The 16,526-nt window shown below is 37.9% G+C and overlaps 1 protein-coding gene and 1 long non-coding RNA gene across 3 annotated transcripts; one reads left to right on the forward strand and one right to left on the reverse strand.

Annotated features, from left to right (window-relative positions):
- Positions 1-421: 421 nt before the first annotated feature.
- LOC148845295 (UDP-glycosyltransferase 76E2-like) lies at positions 422-3,799 on the forward strand. Of its 2 annotated transcripts, none has more exons than XM_088955713.1 (3): positions 422-525; positions 884-1,373; positions 1,803-3,388. In XM_088955713.1, exons 2-3 carry the CDS (start codon positions 899-901, stop codon positions 2,690-2,692), a joined length of 1,365 nt encoding a protein of 454 aa, XP_088811839.1. In that variant the 5' UTR covers positions 422-525; positions 884-898; the 3' UTR covers positions 2,693-3,388. The 2 variants fall into 2 exon arrangements, 1 of the variants encoding a protein (XP_088811839.1); XR_016102464.1 differs by lacking the exon at positions 422-525 and adding an exon at positions 3,646-3,799 and having other exon boundaries at positions 545-1,373; positions 1,803-2,785.
- A 10,610-nt stretch (positions 3,800-14,409) lies between these two features.
- Positions 14,410-15,943, reverse strand: LOC148845296 (uncharacterized). Its single transcript, XR_016102305.1, has 2 exons — positions 15,620-15,943; positions 14,410-14,696 (listed from the first exon to the last, which is right to left on the reverse strand). It is a non-coding gene; the product is annotated as an uncharacterized LOC148845296 (long non-coding RNA).
- Between the last annotated feature and the right edge of the window lie 583 nt (positions 15,944-16,526).

Here is a 16,526-nt window from a genome sequence, read left to right on the forward strand (position 1 = left end):
CGAACTCAAATTCTAAGTTTGGACATGCAATTGGATACTATTTACAACTCTAACCCAACCAAAACCAGCCGATTCAACCATTACTGATTTTTTTTTTTTTTTTTTTTTTTTTTGTGGGGAGGGGGCACTGTGAAATGAACTGCTTTCTGATTTTGAAAACATTGAATAGAATTACAATTATAAACTTAAGTTGTTTGTCAAAGAAAAAATCCTCTTCTCTCCCCCATTTCGTGGATACTGTAGCCACAGCCCACCACAAGCTGAAGCAAGAAAAAAAAATATCAAATGTTCGGAATGCTAGTTAGCTAGTTTTGACTTTTCCTAGGCAGGGGGTCCCCATTGATGAGAAGCCCATAATGGATTACAAATATATAGGTTGGGTTGACAATCGACATGCAATGGAAGAGAGAGATATTTTTGTATCGAATTAAATGCAGAGTTGCAATTATGGTTGTGTTTATCATTTCTGCTGTTTCCGAACGTTTTGGGTTGATCAATACAAAAGGCCATATATTCACTTTTAAGGTATGCTTGTTTTAATTATAAACAGCCTCAAATAACAGTTGTAGGTAAATTTGTATTCATCAACCCAAAACGTTTCAGGTAGAAACAGCAACAGTACCAAGCAAACCTATATTTTACTTCATCTGATTGTTCTTTTTAAATACAATTCAGCTGCTCCATCCGGTATGAATCCCTAGGATGAGCCTTTCTGGCAACTGTATAACAGAATTGCTTCGGGAGTGGCAAAATAATTTATAAGAGAATGATTGTTCAACTACCCTTTGAACCTATTTACATTCTCAAGCCAGACCAGAAGAATTTCTTCCATGCTGAAGCAGTTCTGTTTTGACCATTTTGGCTACTGATTTTGTTGTTGCAGAGTAGGAGGTAAGAAATGGAGAACGAAACAAAGGGAAGGGGTCACTTGATACTAGTACCATGCCCCTTGCAAGGCCACCTAAGCCCAATGCTTCACCTGGCCACCCTCCTTCATTCCAGAGGCTTTTCCATCACCATTGTTCACACATGCTTCAACTCTCCCAATCCTTCCAACTATCCGCCTGACTTCAACTTCCAGCCCATCTCCGATGGCTTATCTGATGGTGAAGAAGTGTTCAACAGGGGCTTGGTCCCTTTTGCAATGGAGCTTAATCTCAACTGTGAAACGCCATTCAGAGATTGCATGACTCGGATGCTATCTGATGACCTGCAAAACACAGTCGTGTTCGTCATATATGATTCTGCTATGTACTTTGTGCACACAGTTGCCAATGATTTGAAGGTACCCACGATTGTCTTACGAACAAGCAATGCAACCAGTTTCATAGCCTTCACGATTCTCATGCAGAAGGGTTGCTTACAATTTGAAGGTCAGTGCTTTAGAATTCTGTCAAGTACATGATTTACTGAGAGAGCATGGGGAGTTTGATCAATTTCTTTCCTGTATGGTTCATAGAATTAGGCAATTAGGCTAGTTCCTGCATAATCTTGCTGATGATATATACAATTCTGTCATGTTGCATCCAGTCATGAATTAACAGATAATCTGATAAAATTCAGAACAGTTCAATAATCAATATCTTCTAGTGGGGTTTACTGGGCAGAAACCAGAAACTTGCCATGTGGGGTTGATGGGTGAGATATGGTGAAAGATGTTAGTTCATCATTTTTCAATTTTCATTTTCTAAGTACAGGAGCGTATGGCTAGGATTTGACACACTATTTTGTCTAGACATAAAACTTGGCCTGAAACAGAATTATCTTTCTTAAAATGAAGAGCTCTCCATATTGTGTTTCAGATAATGATCAGCTGGATGAACCAGTTTCCGAGCTTCCATTTCTTAGAAGTAAAGACCTTCCACGCCTCGACACATCCAGCACAGGCTGCACAGCATTGCTCCATGAAGTAATGTCTCACACTATCAACGCAACGAAGACTGTTTCAGCTCTCATTTGGAATACATTCGACCATCTTGAATCAACTACTCTGCAAAAAGTTCAGCATGATCTTCAGGTCCCTGTTTTCCCAATAGGCCCTCTCCATAAATTCTCTCCATCTTCTTGTACCAGCTTGTTTGTAGAGGATAGGAGCTGCATTGGCTGGCTAGAAACACAAGCGCCTAAGTCTGTCATCTACATAAGCTTTGGAAGTATAGCCACCATCAGTGAATGTGAACTGATGGAGATGGCCTGGGGTCTGGCCGCAAGTGAGCAACACTTCCTGTGGGTAGTTCGACCTGGCAGTGTCTGTGGCTCCAAATGGGTCGAGCTGCTTCCCCCAGAGTTTGAAGCAAAAACAAGTGCAAGAGGCCTGGTGGTCAAATGGGCACCCCAGCAACAAGTATTGGCACATGAAGCCATTGGAGGGTTTTGGACTCACAGTGGGTGGAATTCAACATTGGAGAGCATATGTGAAGGGATCCCTATGCTTTGTCAGCCTTGCTATGGAGACCAAAGGGTTAATGCCAGGCTGGTGAGCCATGTGTGGAGGGTGGGCATGCAGCTGGAGGATGGGTTGAGGAGAGAACAGATAGAGAAAGCAATAAGAAGGCTAATGGTAGGTCAGGAGGGATTGGAAATGAGGGAGAGAGCTATGGTTCTGAAGGAGAAAGTAGAACTTTCTCTAAAGAAAGGAGGTCTTTCCTACCAGTCATTGGAGAAGTTGACAGATTTTCTCATGTCACCATAGTTTGCCACTGGTCTAGATCGATCTCCTTGATTGTATTTGTGCCCGGCAGCAGCATTTCACATATGCTTCAGTTTAGTATCTCTTTTGTAAGAAGTAAGAACACTTCCCTATATTTAGTTGGCATTTTACTAGAACACCCCATATAGTTCGCAACTGATTTACGTAATTGACCTTTCATTAAAACCCATTTGTATTGTCACCTAGAAATGGTGAAGTGGTCATATAAACTGAGATAAATGTTTGAGGGCATGGGCCATTGGGCCCAAGGTTGCTTATTCTGAAAGTACCCCTATCACTTCATATCAAGCTTTTAGAAATAAAACTCTCCCCCACAACAGAACTTGATTGGAGAAGATGTTGAGTGCACGTGACTGAAAAAGAGATGTCAATCATGGTGATTTCTCCTTCAGGTGATCCATGTTTAATTTACAGGATACAATATTGCATCAGTCGTTAGAACTGTAACTTCACTGTGTCAACTCTTCTTCATCTTTTTGTTGATGGATAAGAGAGTTTGCTCATGTTTTACCAAGGACAAGAATGCTATTTTCATTTTTATTTTCTTTTTACCAAATTTGCTCAAAGTGATGTTCAGATTAAACCTGTTATTTTCCACTTCTAAAGGAAGGTTGAATAAGTAAATCAGTTGCAAATTATAGGAGGTTTTAATAAACCAAGGGTGTTTTAATACTATAACCATCTCTAATGCAAATTGGGCCCTTAATTTCTCTCTCTCTCTCTCTCTCTCTCAAGATTTCTTTCTCCATTGGTGAGCTGAAAGAGAGTTGGAAAATGGTGTATTCCTATTAGTTTTTATGTTTTTGGTAGTTTTGAAAACTTAATAGCCTCCACCCACCAACCTGGTTTTGTCTCATTTCATACACATGGCAAGGTTTTTCGATGCAGTTGGATCAAAACATGGGACCAACATTAAATTGTTTTTGCTTGAGCAGGCACTTCTTCATGGGCAAAGCCTGGCTTTATCTACAGGTGTCAAAATGCCAAAAAGCGCTCTATAATAATGGCACATTTTGCATGCACCATAGATATTAATGAAGCACAAATACTGAATAATTGAATTGTTACTTGTACATGGTTCACTCTCTCCACAGGAAATCAGTGGAATCCTGATTTCCTTTTGTTTCGGGTTCTGATGTCAGGTCTTAGGGCTTTTTGCCTTGGTTTGGGGCCTGGCTTCTTTTGTTATATGGGCAGTTTTGTTTTGTTTTTGTATCTCCTCATTCTTCTTTTCCTTTTAATACAATTTTTTATTTTCTATCAAAAAAATAATATAAAAAAAAGTGATCCACACTCCACATACAAGTTGTGACTATTATTTTTAGGCTTTGTTTCATAACTTATCCATAAATCTCGACCTTGGGTAGATAACTAATAAAAGTTGGTAAGATCTTCGTAAAGGTACCTGGTTGTTTATCTATCATCTTGGTAGGGTTGTAAATGCATAAGATCGAATTTGAATAGGAGTATATCCGGGATTATTACATGGATCATGTTTTTAGATCCAATTCGATGGGTTATAGCTAAACAGAGATATTTGTTGAATCCAACATAAATGATTCAGTTTGAATTTGAATAGGACTATATCTTGGGAGGGTTGTACTAGATACTAGCGGTGTCAATTGGACTGGATTTGGTCCAATCCGGTCCAGTCCAATGTGAGTCCATTACAAATGGACCTGGTTCAATCCAGTCCAATGAATATTTTGGACCGGTTCAAAGACTGTTCAATCTGTTCAAATTCCTTTTAATTTAGATTGGTTTCAACTCAAACCTGATCCATTGACACCTATGTTCTTATCTTCTATCAATGGACCAGATATTGGCTCAATCCAATATAAATTGGTTATGGACAGACCAGGTCCAATCCAATATGTCATATTGGTTCGTCCAGTCCGTCCAAATTTAATATGTCTTATTGGTCCATCCAATCCGTCCAAACGGATTTTGATTTGGACAGAGTCCAATCCAAAACCGATCCATTGACACCCCTACTAGATACTTCGTTGTTTATTTACAATTGTAAAGAGGTAGCCCTATCAATTTTAAGATAACTTTTAAGGGACTGCACATAGGGCTGTCAATGGACGAGATATTGATCCATTCCAATATGACTCTGTTACAGATGGACAACGTTTGAAAGTGCTTAAGTTAAAAATGGGTGCTTATTGAATAAGTGCTTAAAAACAAGTGCTTATTCGAATAAGCACTTATTTACATTTGACACCAAACTTTTTCAAGTACTTATTTTATATTGGGCATTTGGTAATCTTTTTCTCTAATAAGCACTTAAATAAGAATTTGTGACTATTTTGTCCTTCATTTTCTTTCAAATTTTCAAAATATACCATTTGAAAACACTTTTATTAAATTTCTTTTATAGAAACACTTTTATTAAAGTACTTTTATGAAAGTATTTTAATGAAAGCAGATTTATAAAAACACTTGTATAAAAAGTACTTTTATGAAAATACTTTTAAGAAAGGACCCTTACGAAATTACTTTTGTGAAAGTACTTTTATGAAAGCACTTTTACAAAAGTAATTTAATGTACTTTTATAATTGTACTTTCGTAAAAGTGCTTTCATAAAAATACTTTTGCAAAAGTGCTTTTGTAAAAATGCTTTCACAAAAGTTTTTTATAAAAGTACTTTCATAAAAGTGCTTTTATAAAATTCAAATAGGGATAATATTATAAGTGGTATTTTAAAATTCAACTGGGGATAATTTTTGAAGAAAAAAAAAATGAATAAGTGCTTATTGTATGAGCACTTAAAAAAAGCTGGAAATTTGGATTTAAAAATAATCACTTATTTCGGGTTTATTTCCTAAGTACCAATAAGTGTTTAATAGCCCAAATAAGCACTTATTTTAAAGCACTCCCATACATGGCCTTAAATCTCCCCTAAGGTTTCTCCTAAATACTGAAATATCCCATCCGTTAGTTTTCCATCCATGTCTATTAGCAAGTGATATCATGTGCAATTTAAGTTTTTTAGAAAAAATCTAGTTTTGCCCTTTATTTACCCCTTCTTTTTCCTTAAGAAAAATTCCCCCTTTAGTTAGTTGTGTCTAACGTAAACAAAAGCCTACCCTTTTTCCTGCAACTTTCTCCACATAAAATGTAAGAAGAAAACCAATCGTCCTTTCTTTCCTTTACACCATGAGTGTCTAACCTAAACAAAACCTTTACTTTTCTTGCAACTTCCTCTACGTAAAATATAAGAAGAAAATCAGTCATTTTTTCTTTCCTTCACACTGTTAGTGGCTAAAGAAGCATATCACCATCATCAACAAATAAGGAAAATGTAATTGGATAAGATAAAGCATAAGAAAACAAAGATGTCTCAAATAGCAATGGAGAGCGTTCGTTTTCTTGTGGGATGCTTAAAAGGAAAGGAAAGGAAATGAAATAGCTGAACTTTATTAAAAAAATTGAATATGGAATTGAAGCTCGTTTTCCAAATATGCATCCACTCCAACAATACAGTATAAGTGAAGATGTAAAAATGTTCTGATTTCCTCAGAGAGATAAAATAACTGATTTTTTCTTTTGGGAAAACCAAGAAAAATCATAACAGGTTCTGATTTCCACATACGAATTCCTTATAAAAGACTGATAATTGATCCATTTATCTTTTGTTGGAAAAACCCAAGAGTAATATAAACGACAGCCAAGTTTTCACTATTCCAATGTTAAAGACGATTGGGGTTTTTCCCTAAATTGATTAGACCCATTTAATCCTAAATTTAACCTACGGGCATATTAGTCATTTTTCTTCTTTTACTAAAGAAAGTGGTTTATGAATCTGACAAGGGAGGTCTAAGTCAAATTTGAAAGATGAGGACATGTTTCAGTATTTAGAAAAAATATTAAAGGAGGTTTAAGTATATTTAAAGTTTTAAACATTCTAAAGTTTTCACAATGTTTTCTTGATGTCACCGAAGACCAATTTCTTTCTAGTAATGGTCATGAGCAGTTGTTTAATTATGGTCAGAACTTACGCTGTGCACCTTTTTAACTTCCGCTTACAAAAGGAGTCAGAATTTACATGAAAAATTAGGGCTACTCCTCCCTACAAGTACACACAAAAAAAAAGTTTCATTGTGGATTATTCGTGATGTACACCCAAAACTATACCCCGAAGACAAAATAAAGCACATGGGCAACATATATTGTCATTCATGGGGAGATGCTCTGGATGTGTGGATGCAATGTCTTGTGGGTAGGAGACAGCGTTTTTATGAGTAGCAGATTCTCCTTCTAATGAGTACTCGTGGAGGGTCCAAATGGACACATAGTCAAAATAATTCAAGGATTAAACACTAAAAACTCTCCTTCTAATGAGTATTCGCTGGCGAGAATGGTCCAAGCATGTCGATCCCCCACTACGCGAAGGGCCATGGGCTAGTGAGATACTTCAGGTCGGTAGCAGGCTGGTGGTGGACATTGACATGCCTCTGACACCTGGCGAGAATGGTCCAAGCATGTCGATCCCCCACTACGCGAAGGGTCATGGGCTAGTGAGATACTTCAGGTCGGTAGCAGGCTGGTGGTGGACATTGGCATGCCTCTAACACCTGGCGAGAATGGTCCAAGCATGTCGATCCCCCACTACGCGAAGGGCCATGGGCTAGTGACATACTTCAGGTCGGTAGCAGGCTGGTGGTGGACATTGGCATGCCTCTGACACTTGTTGCATCTTTTGACGAGTAAAAAAAATATAGAGATACGTGTGCATCGCATAGAGTATCACTACACTAGGGACAAAAAAGAAAAATGAAATGATGTGATACTTTGTTTTTTGTTTTTCTAAAAGAATTTTTTTCTATTACATACAATATCTGAGAAAAATTCGTATTGATTGGTACTTTTATATCCTCATTTGAATCTATATCTATAGCACTCACTGTCTGTCATAGAAATCGAATTACTTGTCGTTGAGCCAATTTAGCTCTTAATACAGGATCATTCAAGTCAGGTTTCTTTGTTATTGGGATAGGTGAATTTTTATGGATCCATCCCCCGAAGGAACCGGACATGATAATTTTTCATCATCCGGCTCGAGCAAGAATCAAAAGAACAAAATGGATCCATATAAAATCTATATGTCATCCATATCCACACATATATGACTCTATGTAAGGTAAGAAAAGATTTACCGGAGGGAACTCCGTTTAAATCATTCTAACGCTTTCCTTTTTCCATTTCACTTCTACTGTTTGGGTTTGTGTTTGGGTTTGTGACTAATGGAAGTGGAAGACGGGTTAGAGGATACCCCATTAGATGATTGTATAGTATAAGAATATAAGAAAAAGAAAGACGGTAGGTTATAGAACAGAAAAAATGGACCTTGTCAATTTCTGGCAATGTCATTTTTACTTGTGGTCTCAACCCGGCAGGATCCAACTTGGATACCATGAGGTGGGCCTTGGAAAGTTTTAGAATAAGCAGGAGGGATTCGCAGATCCTCCAGACGTAGAGCACGTAGGGCTTTGAACCCAAATATGGTTCCGAAGGATGAACCGGATATGGATAGTTCCAATAAGATTTCATTCTTGAACAAAAATCCATTTTTTGATTTATTTCATCTATTCCATGACCGGAACAGGGGGGGAAAGAAGGGCTCCAGAAGATGTTGATCGTAAATGAAAAGATTGTTTACGAATATAGATTCGCATTCACATACATGAGAATTATATAGGAACAATTGGATGAAATACTCCTAACGGTTCACATCATTATAGGACTAGTTGATGAGAGTTACTTCGGGAACAAAAAAAGTCAAGTCAAATTCATTTGGGTTATTCCTTCAATTCCAATAAAATGCAACTAGATCTAGTATGAACTGGCGATCAGAACGTATATGGATAGAACTTATAACGGGGTCTCGAAAAACAAGTAATTTCTGTAATGGAATAGGTAACAAAGCGACTTTGCCACCTACTGCTACTAAATCACCACCCCCCCAAGTCAAGCTGGTGCTTGTTGTTGCACCAGGAGCTGTTGCACCAGGTGCTAAAGCATGGGTGTTTTGTACCCATTGAGCAAAGACAGGTTGTAATTGTATAGCGGTATCTGAAAACATATCTTGGGGACGCCCTAAAATATGATTCCACAAGATCTATTTTCGTTCAAGTAACGGATTCTAGCCAATTGAAAGGATCTTCTGATCAATCCAGAGATCATTTCGATTCCATTACCATTAGTAATGAGGATTCGAAATATCACACATTCATATCCGCCTTCATCGTTGGCCAGTGGTAACCCTGTCGTAGCACTTTCTAGGCGAGAGCCCTACCCCCCAAATGTCCGCCGCACAGACCTTCATGAGTGTCATGGAGAACGGGCTTGGCTTTTGAGGGTCGCAAGCAGCACAGGTAGGGGAGTGTGTAGGATCTTTGGTACAGTCGTTCGTCTATCATGACGTACTTGGCCGCCTATCTCTCTACCCTTCTAGCTGCGTTACGATCTGCAGGGAGGGTCCCATGAAGCAAGTAGCTCGCGAGTGGATCGATGATCCAGGTCGACTCTGCTTGTGTAACAGGAGCAACCTCTTCTGCCCCCCCCCAAGAATGCTAGGCCGAGGCGGGTTCTCTATGTACACGGTCCTCATGGTGTTGTCGCTTATGCTGGCTAACCAAGACAAAGCATCGGCCTCAGCATTCTCGGATCTCGGGAACTGCCTGATGAAGTACGACTGGAAATCACGCTGAGCCTCTCTGACTTTGGCTAAGTAGGCGACCATGGTTGGCTCACGAGCTTTATACTCGCCGGTGACCTGGTTGACCATGAGCTGGGAGTCGCTTCAGATGACGACATGTTTGGCTCTCACTTCGTTTGCTGGGGCAAACCCGGCGGTCAATGCCTCGTACTCCGCCTCATTGTTGGACACGACGAACTCAAAACGAAACGCATACTCCAATTTCACCCAGCTTGGCCCATACATAATGATACCATTTCCGCTACCTTGCTGATTTGATGAACCATTTACATGAAAAATCCAAGGCTCCTCCTCCCAGGTTGGCGCTGCTATGACCGGGGGAAGTGCCACACTTGTAAAAGTTTCCCCTTTGTGCTTGAAATGTTTTGGGTTGATCAATATAAATTGGAATACCTTAAAAATGCATGTGAGAGTGATTATTGACACTTATGGACTTAGTCCGGTGGGTTGGAGTCTCGCATATATCTTTCACTCATTTATATTGATCAACCCAAAACATTTCATGCACAAACAACAAAATTATCAAATACAATCTATGAGTTGGCCTACATGTGCAAACAAATTAAACTCGTCACTAAAACCAACTTGGCTACCGAGGGACTCAAAATCCAAAACCCGATCCTTTGTATTTTACATTCAGACATCTTAAAACCTGCATCCATTTACCAATAGAATTGGATGCCAATTTCACCTCATCACATAAAATTAAGGGTATGTTTGATTTACAGTCAGAATCGGAATTGGAATAGGAATGATCTACTCCCAATTTCTGTTTGATTCAAACAAAAATCAGAATGGGAACTGAAATCTGATGGAATAGAATTTCATTCCAAGGGAGGGTGGGAATGGCCATTCATTCAAATGGGGGATGTCATTCCACCAGGAATGGGAATCAGATTCTAATTCCGCTCAACTAAACAGTTGGAATCGAAACAGCCTATTCCAATTCTGATTCTAGACCCCTATTCCCACAAACCAAACGGGCCCTAAGATTCCAGTGTCATTGCAATTATAACCCTATTTTTAAGATTCGGTTCAGATGTGTTAACTCCAATCTGAATATGATGCAATTATAACTCTACTTTTAACCACCTATATGATAATCAGCCATGTTCGGTTTTCAGGTCGAATAGTTCGACCATTTGACCCATTTTGACAAAAATTTTAAAAATGATAATAAAATACAGTCGAAACGTTGAACGGTTCAAATGTTCGGCCCATTCTAATGAAAAAATAAATAAATAATAAAAAAATGGTCAAAACCGTTAAATAGTTTGAATGGTTCAAACGATTCAACCACTCGGATCAACGGTTTATTGACCAAATCAACATTTTTTTGCCAAAATCTGATTTTGGCAAAAAATGAAACCAATCACCTGACTGATTCCCGATTTTCTGATCCGACTGTCCGGTCCAATCCAGTTTTAAAAATCATGCCCCTAATAAGTAATTAAGCAGCAGGATAAGTTATTTTGTCAAGTCGGCGTTTATGCTATATCCTTGATTCCTTTTCTATGTTTATATACATCTATTTTTTCAAGCAACGGTAAAGAACCCTATGCCCAAGCGCACATATTATAAAACAGACTTAACACTGACCTAAAAAGCAGGCTAGATAATGGCCGGACTCATTTAAGCATGTATCGGCTGAAAACCATCAAAAAACGAGTTCACATCTATTTTTCACAATGCCCCACAGCACATCCCTATTTTTTTATTGGAAACATTTTCCGATGACAGTACGATTGATGATGAGACATATGGGGACATGTTCCCAAATATCTTAGGATTCATTCGACTGGTGGACCGAAACAAAATCAAAATCCCATATACTTGGTATCATGACCTCCTATTCCCCTTTCTTATTTGGTTCAGATGGAATAAATCGGATTTCATAAGTTACATAACTCAAATTCACTTATCTCTTTTTATGGTTAGAATAAATGAGATTTTCATTCCCAAAGGAAAAGGTTGAAATGACCATTCTCATTCTGTTAAATAGGAAAATGCCATTCTATCAAGAATGAGAATCGAAATGAAAAATTCTGATTCCAATTTCAACCCCTATTCCCTCAAATTAAACCAACCCTAAGGCTATGTTTGGTTTGAAGGAAAATGTAGGGAAAGAAAGGAAAATGTTTTTTACAAACTTTGTACAAGTTTCTCTTTCTTTCCCTGCCTTTTCCCTCAAACCAAACCAACCCTAAGATTTAGAATGAGGGAATGAGGAGCATCAAAGAGGGCCAGCCCCAGAAACGAAAAGCTACTTGAAAAAATGAACCCAATTGTCCAATATTGTCCATTTCACGATATCATGTTTATGGCTGGTGGGCTACAATGTAGGAACTGGTGTAATAGAGCTGCTAAAATTCCAAGCACTTTGAGTTAAATAAAAGCAGCTTTCCTATTCATAAATGCAGTTATCTAATTAAGTTTTTCTTGATAAGCATTTACTTGGGTAAGTGCATTTACTTATTTTCTTTTATTTCTTATGTAAATAAGGAAATGACCATTTTATTCATTAAAATCTATTATTAAAAGGGGTATTTTTGTCTCATTCAAGTGTTGGCAACTTTTCCCTTATGTGGGAAAATTAATTACCCACCTAAGAGTTGGATATCACTTCTAGGAAAATAAATTTTCCCTCCCCACATAAATCTAAAAACATAACACCCCCTAATAGTCCTACAATTTATCAAGTTTTTGTATAAATGCCTTGGTTTCTCTTGTTCCAAACAACCAAATCTAAGAACATCATTCACAACACCCATAGAAGAAGTGGTCTTTTACAAATTTAATGGGCTAAAAGGGACAGCGGAAGACTAAAAAAGACATGGTGTAAATTGGGTTGGGCCCACACTTGGATTCCTTATCATAAGTTCTAAACCTGACCCAGCCCTTGATCATCCAGGCGTGCGCTACTACTCTGGAATAGTTTGAATCAATTTGGTAAGCCTCAAAGAATGTAAACTTTTGTGAGACTTTTAACTCTTTTCAAAGACATCTTGTGAAGACCAATGCCGAAGACCATATCTAAAAATGATCTTGATATCTTAGTAGTGCCAAATACCCATCACACATTCAGGTATTAAGGAAAGAACCACATTAAGCCCTAATTGCAGCACCGACTCGGCAACAGTTGTTTGGTTGCAGTGCAAATTTATTTGCATGGATGCAAAATTATGGTAGTGCAAATGATTTGTGTATAAATTTTGATTTGTTTTTGTTTAAAGTCTTACCTTATTTTGTGTGGTTGCAGTAAAAATAAAGTGAAATAAGACCTAGAGCAAAATAAAGTACAAGCCAAAACAAAATTAAACCAGAATTTGAAGTGTTTTCATTGCAACTCCTATGCATTTGTATCAGTGCAAATACAATTACACTGCAACCAAAGGTAGCCTATATCCAGGATTTCTATTTTGTAGTACATTAAGTGTGCTTTTGAGAGATAAGCAATTAAGGTTGTGTTTGAGAAGAGTGAAAATGCCGGTTGGTTCAATTTTGCAAGTGTTTGGTAAGAGTTTATTTGTGCATTGATGATGATAGCAAATATGGATTCTAAGACATGTTTGCATTCAAATAAGAACAAAAGTTTTTGGAGGCTAACTTTTGCAATCAAGTTGTTCAATGTAAGAAAAAAATAAGTTAATTTTAGTCTCGGGATTCATGTTTGCACCTATAACAACTAAAAATCATTTGACAGGAATACAATATTGTTGATGCAAAACTAAACCAACCTTACATTTTTTTCTTAATCAGATATATTTGTATTTGCACTGATTACTTTTATATTTGTATTCTTCTCAAATGCAGTCTTAAGGTTCCATTGGGAAGAGTGTAAATACAAATATATGCGATGCAAAACCTTATATGTGGTCCATATTTAAACGTTGTATGCACACAATAGCTGTTCTAACATGCTGGTAGACCAATTGTAAAGACCCACACCAGTTTTTTAATACATGAGACCCACAACCATTTAGTATGTATTTGGTTCCGTGGGCGTTTATAGTAGACCATTTATTTTTACTTTTTCACTTTAAATGTTTATTTTTATTTTTTTTATTTTAAACATTTTTTACATTAAACATTTACTGTTTTTGTTGTTTGGTCGAATTTCACTTTAAACATTTTTTATTCTCTTCCTCAGATTAATACCTATTAAAGTGTGTCACATCAGCATTTGGTTTCAAAAAACGATGGAGCAATGGAGGAAATAAGAATTTGACATTTCCTGAAATGCCCCATGCATAAAAATCAAAATGCCACATTTCCTCAAATGCCCCAAACAGTTATTTCATTTTGCTTCATTTGCAATAAATGCTAACACCTATGTAATGTTGTGTGGTGGCGTTTTTTCAATAAACACCAATCAAACCAAACACAACCTTAATCTCTCACTAAGTGTCCCTTGTGATTTATTACTAGTGTAAAATATTATCATTGGTTCTACCGTTGGATGGCGCCATAATTGTTAGAATTGGAATTTAACAATGGAAAGTACAAGCCAATGGGTCCTTCCCATGCTATGTTGCCCTTGTGGTGGTGGCCTGGTGGGGGCGGAAGGGTGAATCCAAGTCTGACAAGCTGAGGGTGGGCATATAAGGAATAGGGATGTCAACATGGTAGACCCAGCCTGGCCTGAACCTGTTGGACCCGGTTCAGATCAGCTTTGATCAAGTACACATGGCCGGTTGGGTTCACTAGGTCTTAGTTCTCTTTTTTCTATATTTCCTATTTCTTTAGGTTTAGGTTGGGTAAATGATTTTATTCAGTCTAGTGAGTAATCAGTTCGACTCATGTTCAGATTCCCTTAATCAGTACATATTTCTTGCAAATACATTTATTGCAATGATGCTGCTTAACCGGATATAACTTTAGGTATTGTGTGTTTGTGGTATTAAGAAACAAACTTTGCACCCAATTCAGTTCTGCATCCATTTGTTTATAATTATGAGTTGCACTCCCAACAGATTTTTACTATCTCATTTGTATTTTATATTTATTGGCAGTTCAATTGTGCATCCAAAAAATCAACACAAAATTTGCACCACCTTCCTCTACCGCCACATCGTCTTGATTCCTATTTCACTCTTCACTCCTAAACATATAACCCTCTTTGATATCACACTATTATACTTCTTGGGTATTTCAAAGACAAACAAACGAGACAATCAAATCTGAGACAAAAGTAAACTAGAATTTAAACTCAGCATTTTTGCTCCCTCGTCCATTTACTACCAATGCAAATTTCGTTTACACTGCAAACAAACAGAGCATAATAATGCTCAAATTCAGTGCAAATAAAACGCAATGCCAATTTGCCAAATTATTAAACTAAGAACATCCAAGCAAGAAGTCTTCTAGTTCCAGACCATGAAAAGAGTGGTGTTAGATGGGCTCGAGGTCTATAATTTGAAGCATCTCGGACCCCCAAACCAAAATCAGGATTGGTAGGCCAAGGCATTCCGATCCAAAGGCGAATTTTGTGCGGTTTATATGATAGGGGTCACCCTACTTTGATTTTCCCCTTGGGGCTTGGGAGTATCTAGATTCTAGCATCTCTTTCAGGCTTTGTTAAGGGCCTCCAGGGAATAACCTCGGTTGAGCCCATTGGCCCAACATTTACAAGTTTATAAAGCCCACATTACCCTCTGAAAGGACAATTTACAAATAAAACTGGAATCAGGCCTCAGGAGACATGTTGTCCACAAATTTAAGTGACGGTATCAGTTCCTTGCAAATGGGCGCCTCAGCACATCCACCGTAAATTTGGGAACATCTCCCGTGAATAATAACTAATAAGTATGGGAGATATTTCCAATGCATGATAATATGTGCGTATGAGGCGCCAGGTGTGAAGAGCAGATCTGGCCTCCAAATTTAAAAGGAAGGCAGCAATAAATAAGATGAGGAAACCGGTTTCAGTCAGGGCAAATCTATACCTACACCGTTCTAACAGCCTTTTTCAACTTTACATTGAGAATATCTTCCCATGATATAAAGCATATAAATATGGAGATATTCTCAATGCAAAGCAGTGAATTTGTCCTGACTGAAGCTGAACTCCAAGATAAGATATCTTGCAAGACAATCTGGATCTGTTCTTTCACGCCTTATACGGACCTCACAACCACATTTGGAATTTGAAAACAAAATAAATACCAGGTATGGGAGATGTTACCATTGCACAGTCAGGACATGATGTGAGGTCGGCGTGAGATGCGCTTTGTGAGGACATGAAGGAACTGACCTGCCTCGTTGGATCATGATCACGTAACAAACTGCAGCTATGTTTGTGGACCCAAAGAAAAGATAAGACGACGAGGGAGTCAATAGATGCCGATCGTGCGGTGGTGGGAAGTTCGGCAGGGGCGACCTGAGAACACATGAACGCACAGTAACACACCTTAACAAGGGAGCCAATTGGGTGTCACATGTGATCTCAGGACAACCCTGTTGAGCTGCACCACCTCCCCTTCTGGCCTTGTTTGAATTTGTTCGTAATAAAAGAGAGAACCACTGATACCGTGTTATATAGTGCAACTTAGATAAGTACAGCGCTCTTCGCCTTACTGTACTGCATCTTGTACTTCCGAAAGAGATGGAACTATAGTAGTTGAAGCGAGTACGATTTTGTACTAAAATATTGTGTAGATGATACGTAAATGGTGATTGGTGGGAACACCAAGTGTCAAGCCTGAATACTGAATACTGGTGTTGGCATAGAATTTGACACGTGGCTAATTATTTGTGGGTCATTTTCTTGTAATTTTTATTTTGGAAATTTGGATGAAAATTAATCCGTGGTTTTTTTTTTTATTTTTGAATTGATACATAACATTAAACAAAAGAAATACCAAGTTATCTAACTTACGTCGAAAAAGTCCAGGTTATGAGTTTTTGCTAGATGGGATATTTTATGGGTATGGGCATTAAAGTTGCAAAAGTTCTTTCAATAGAAATCTCCCTATTCCTATTCAAAAGCCAGGGAACTTCTGATTATCGTTGAAGCGCATCTTTACATCTGATACAATATAAACTTTTTGACAACTCCAAGAATAAAAGTTTTCAAGCACCTGCATAATGGC

The sequence above is a fragment of the Nelumbo lutea genome, chromosome 7 (genome assembly GCF_056320005.1).
Source record: "Nelumbo lutea isolate HS-2025 chromosome 7, American lotus-T2T, whole genome shotgun sequence".
In the NCBI taxonomy this organism is placed as follows: Eukaryota; Viridiplantae; Streptophyta; class Magnoliopsida; order Proteales; family Nelumbonaceae; genus Nelumbo; species Nelumbo lutea.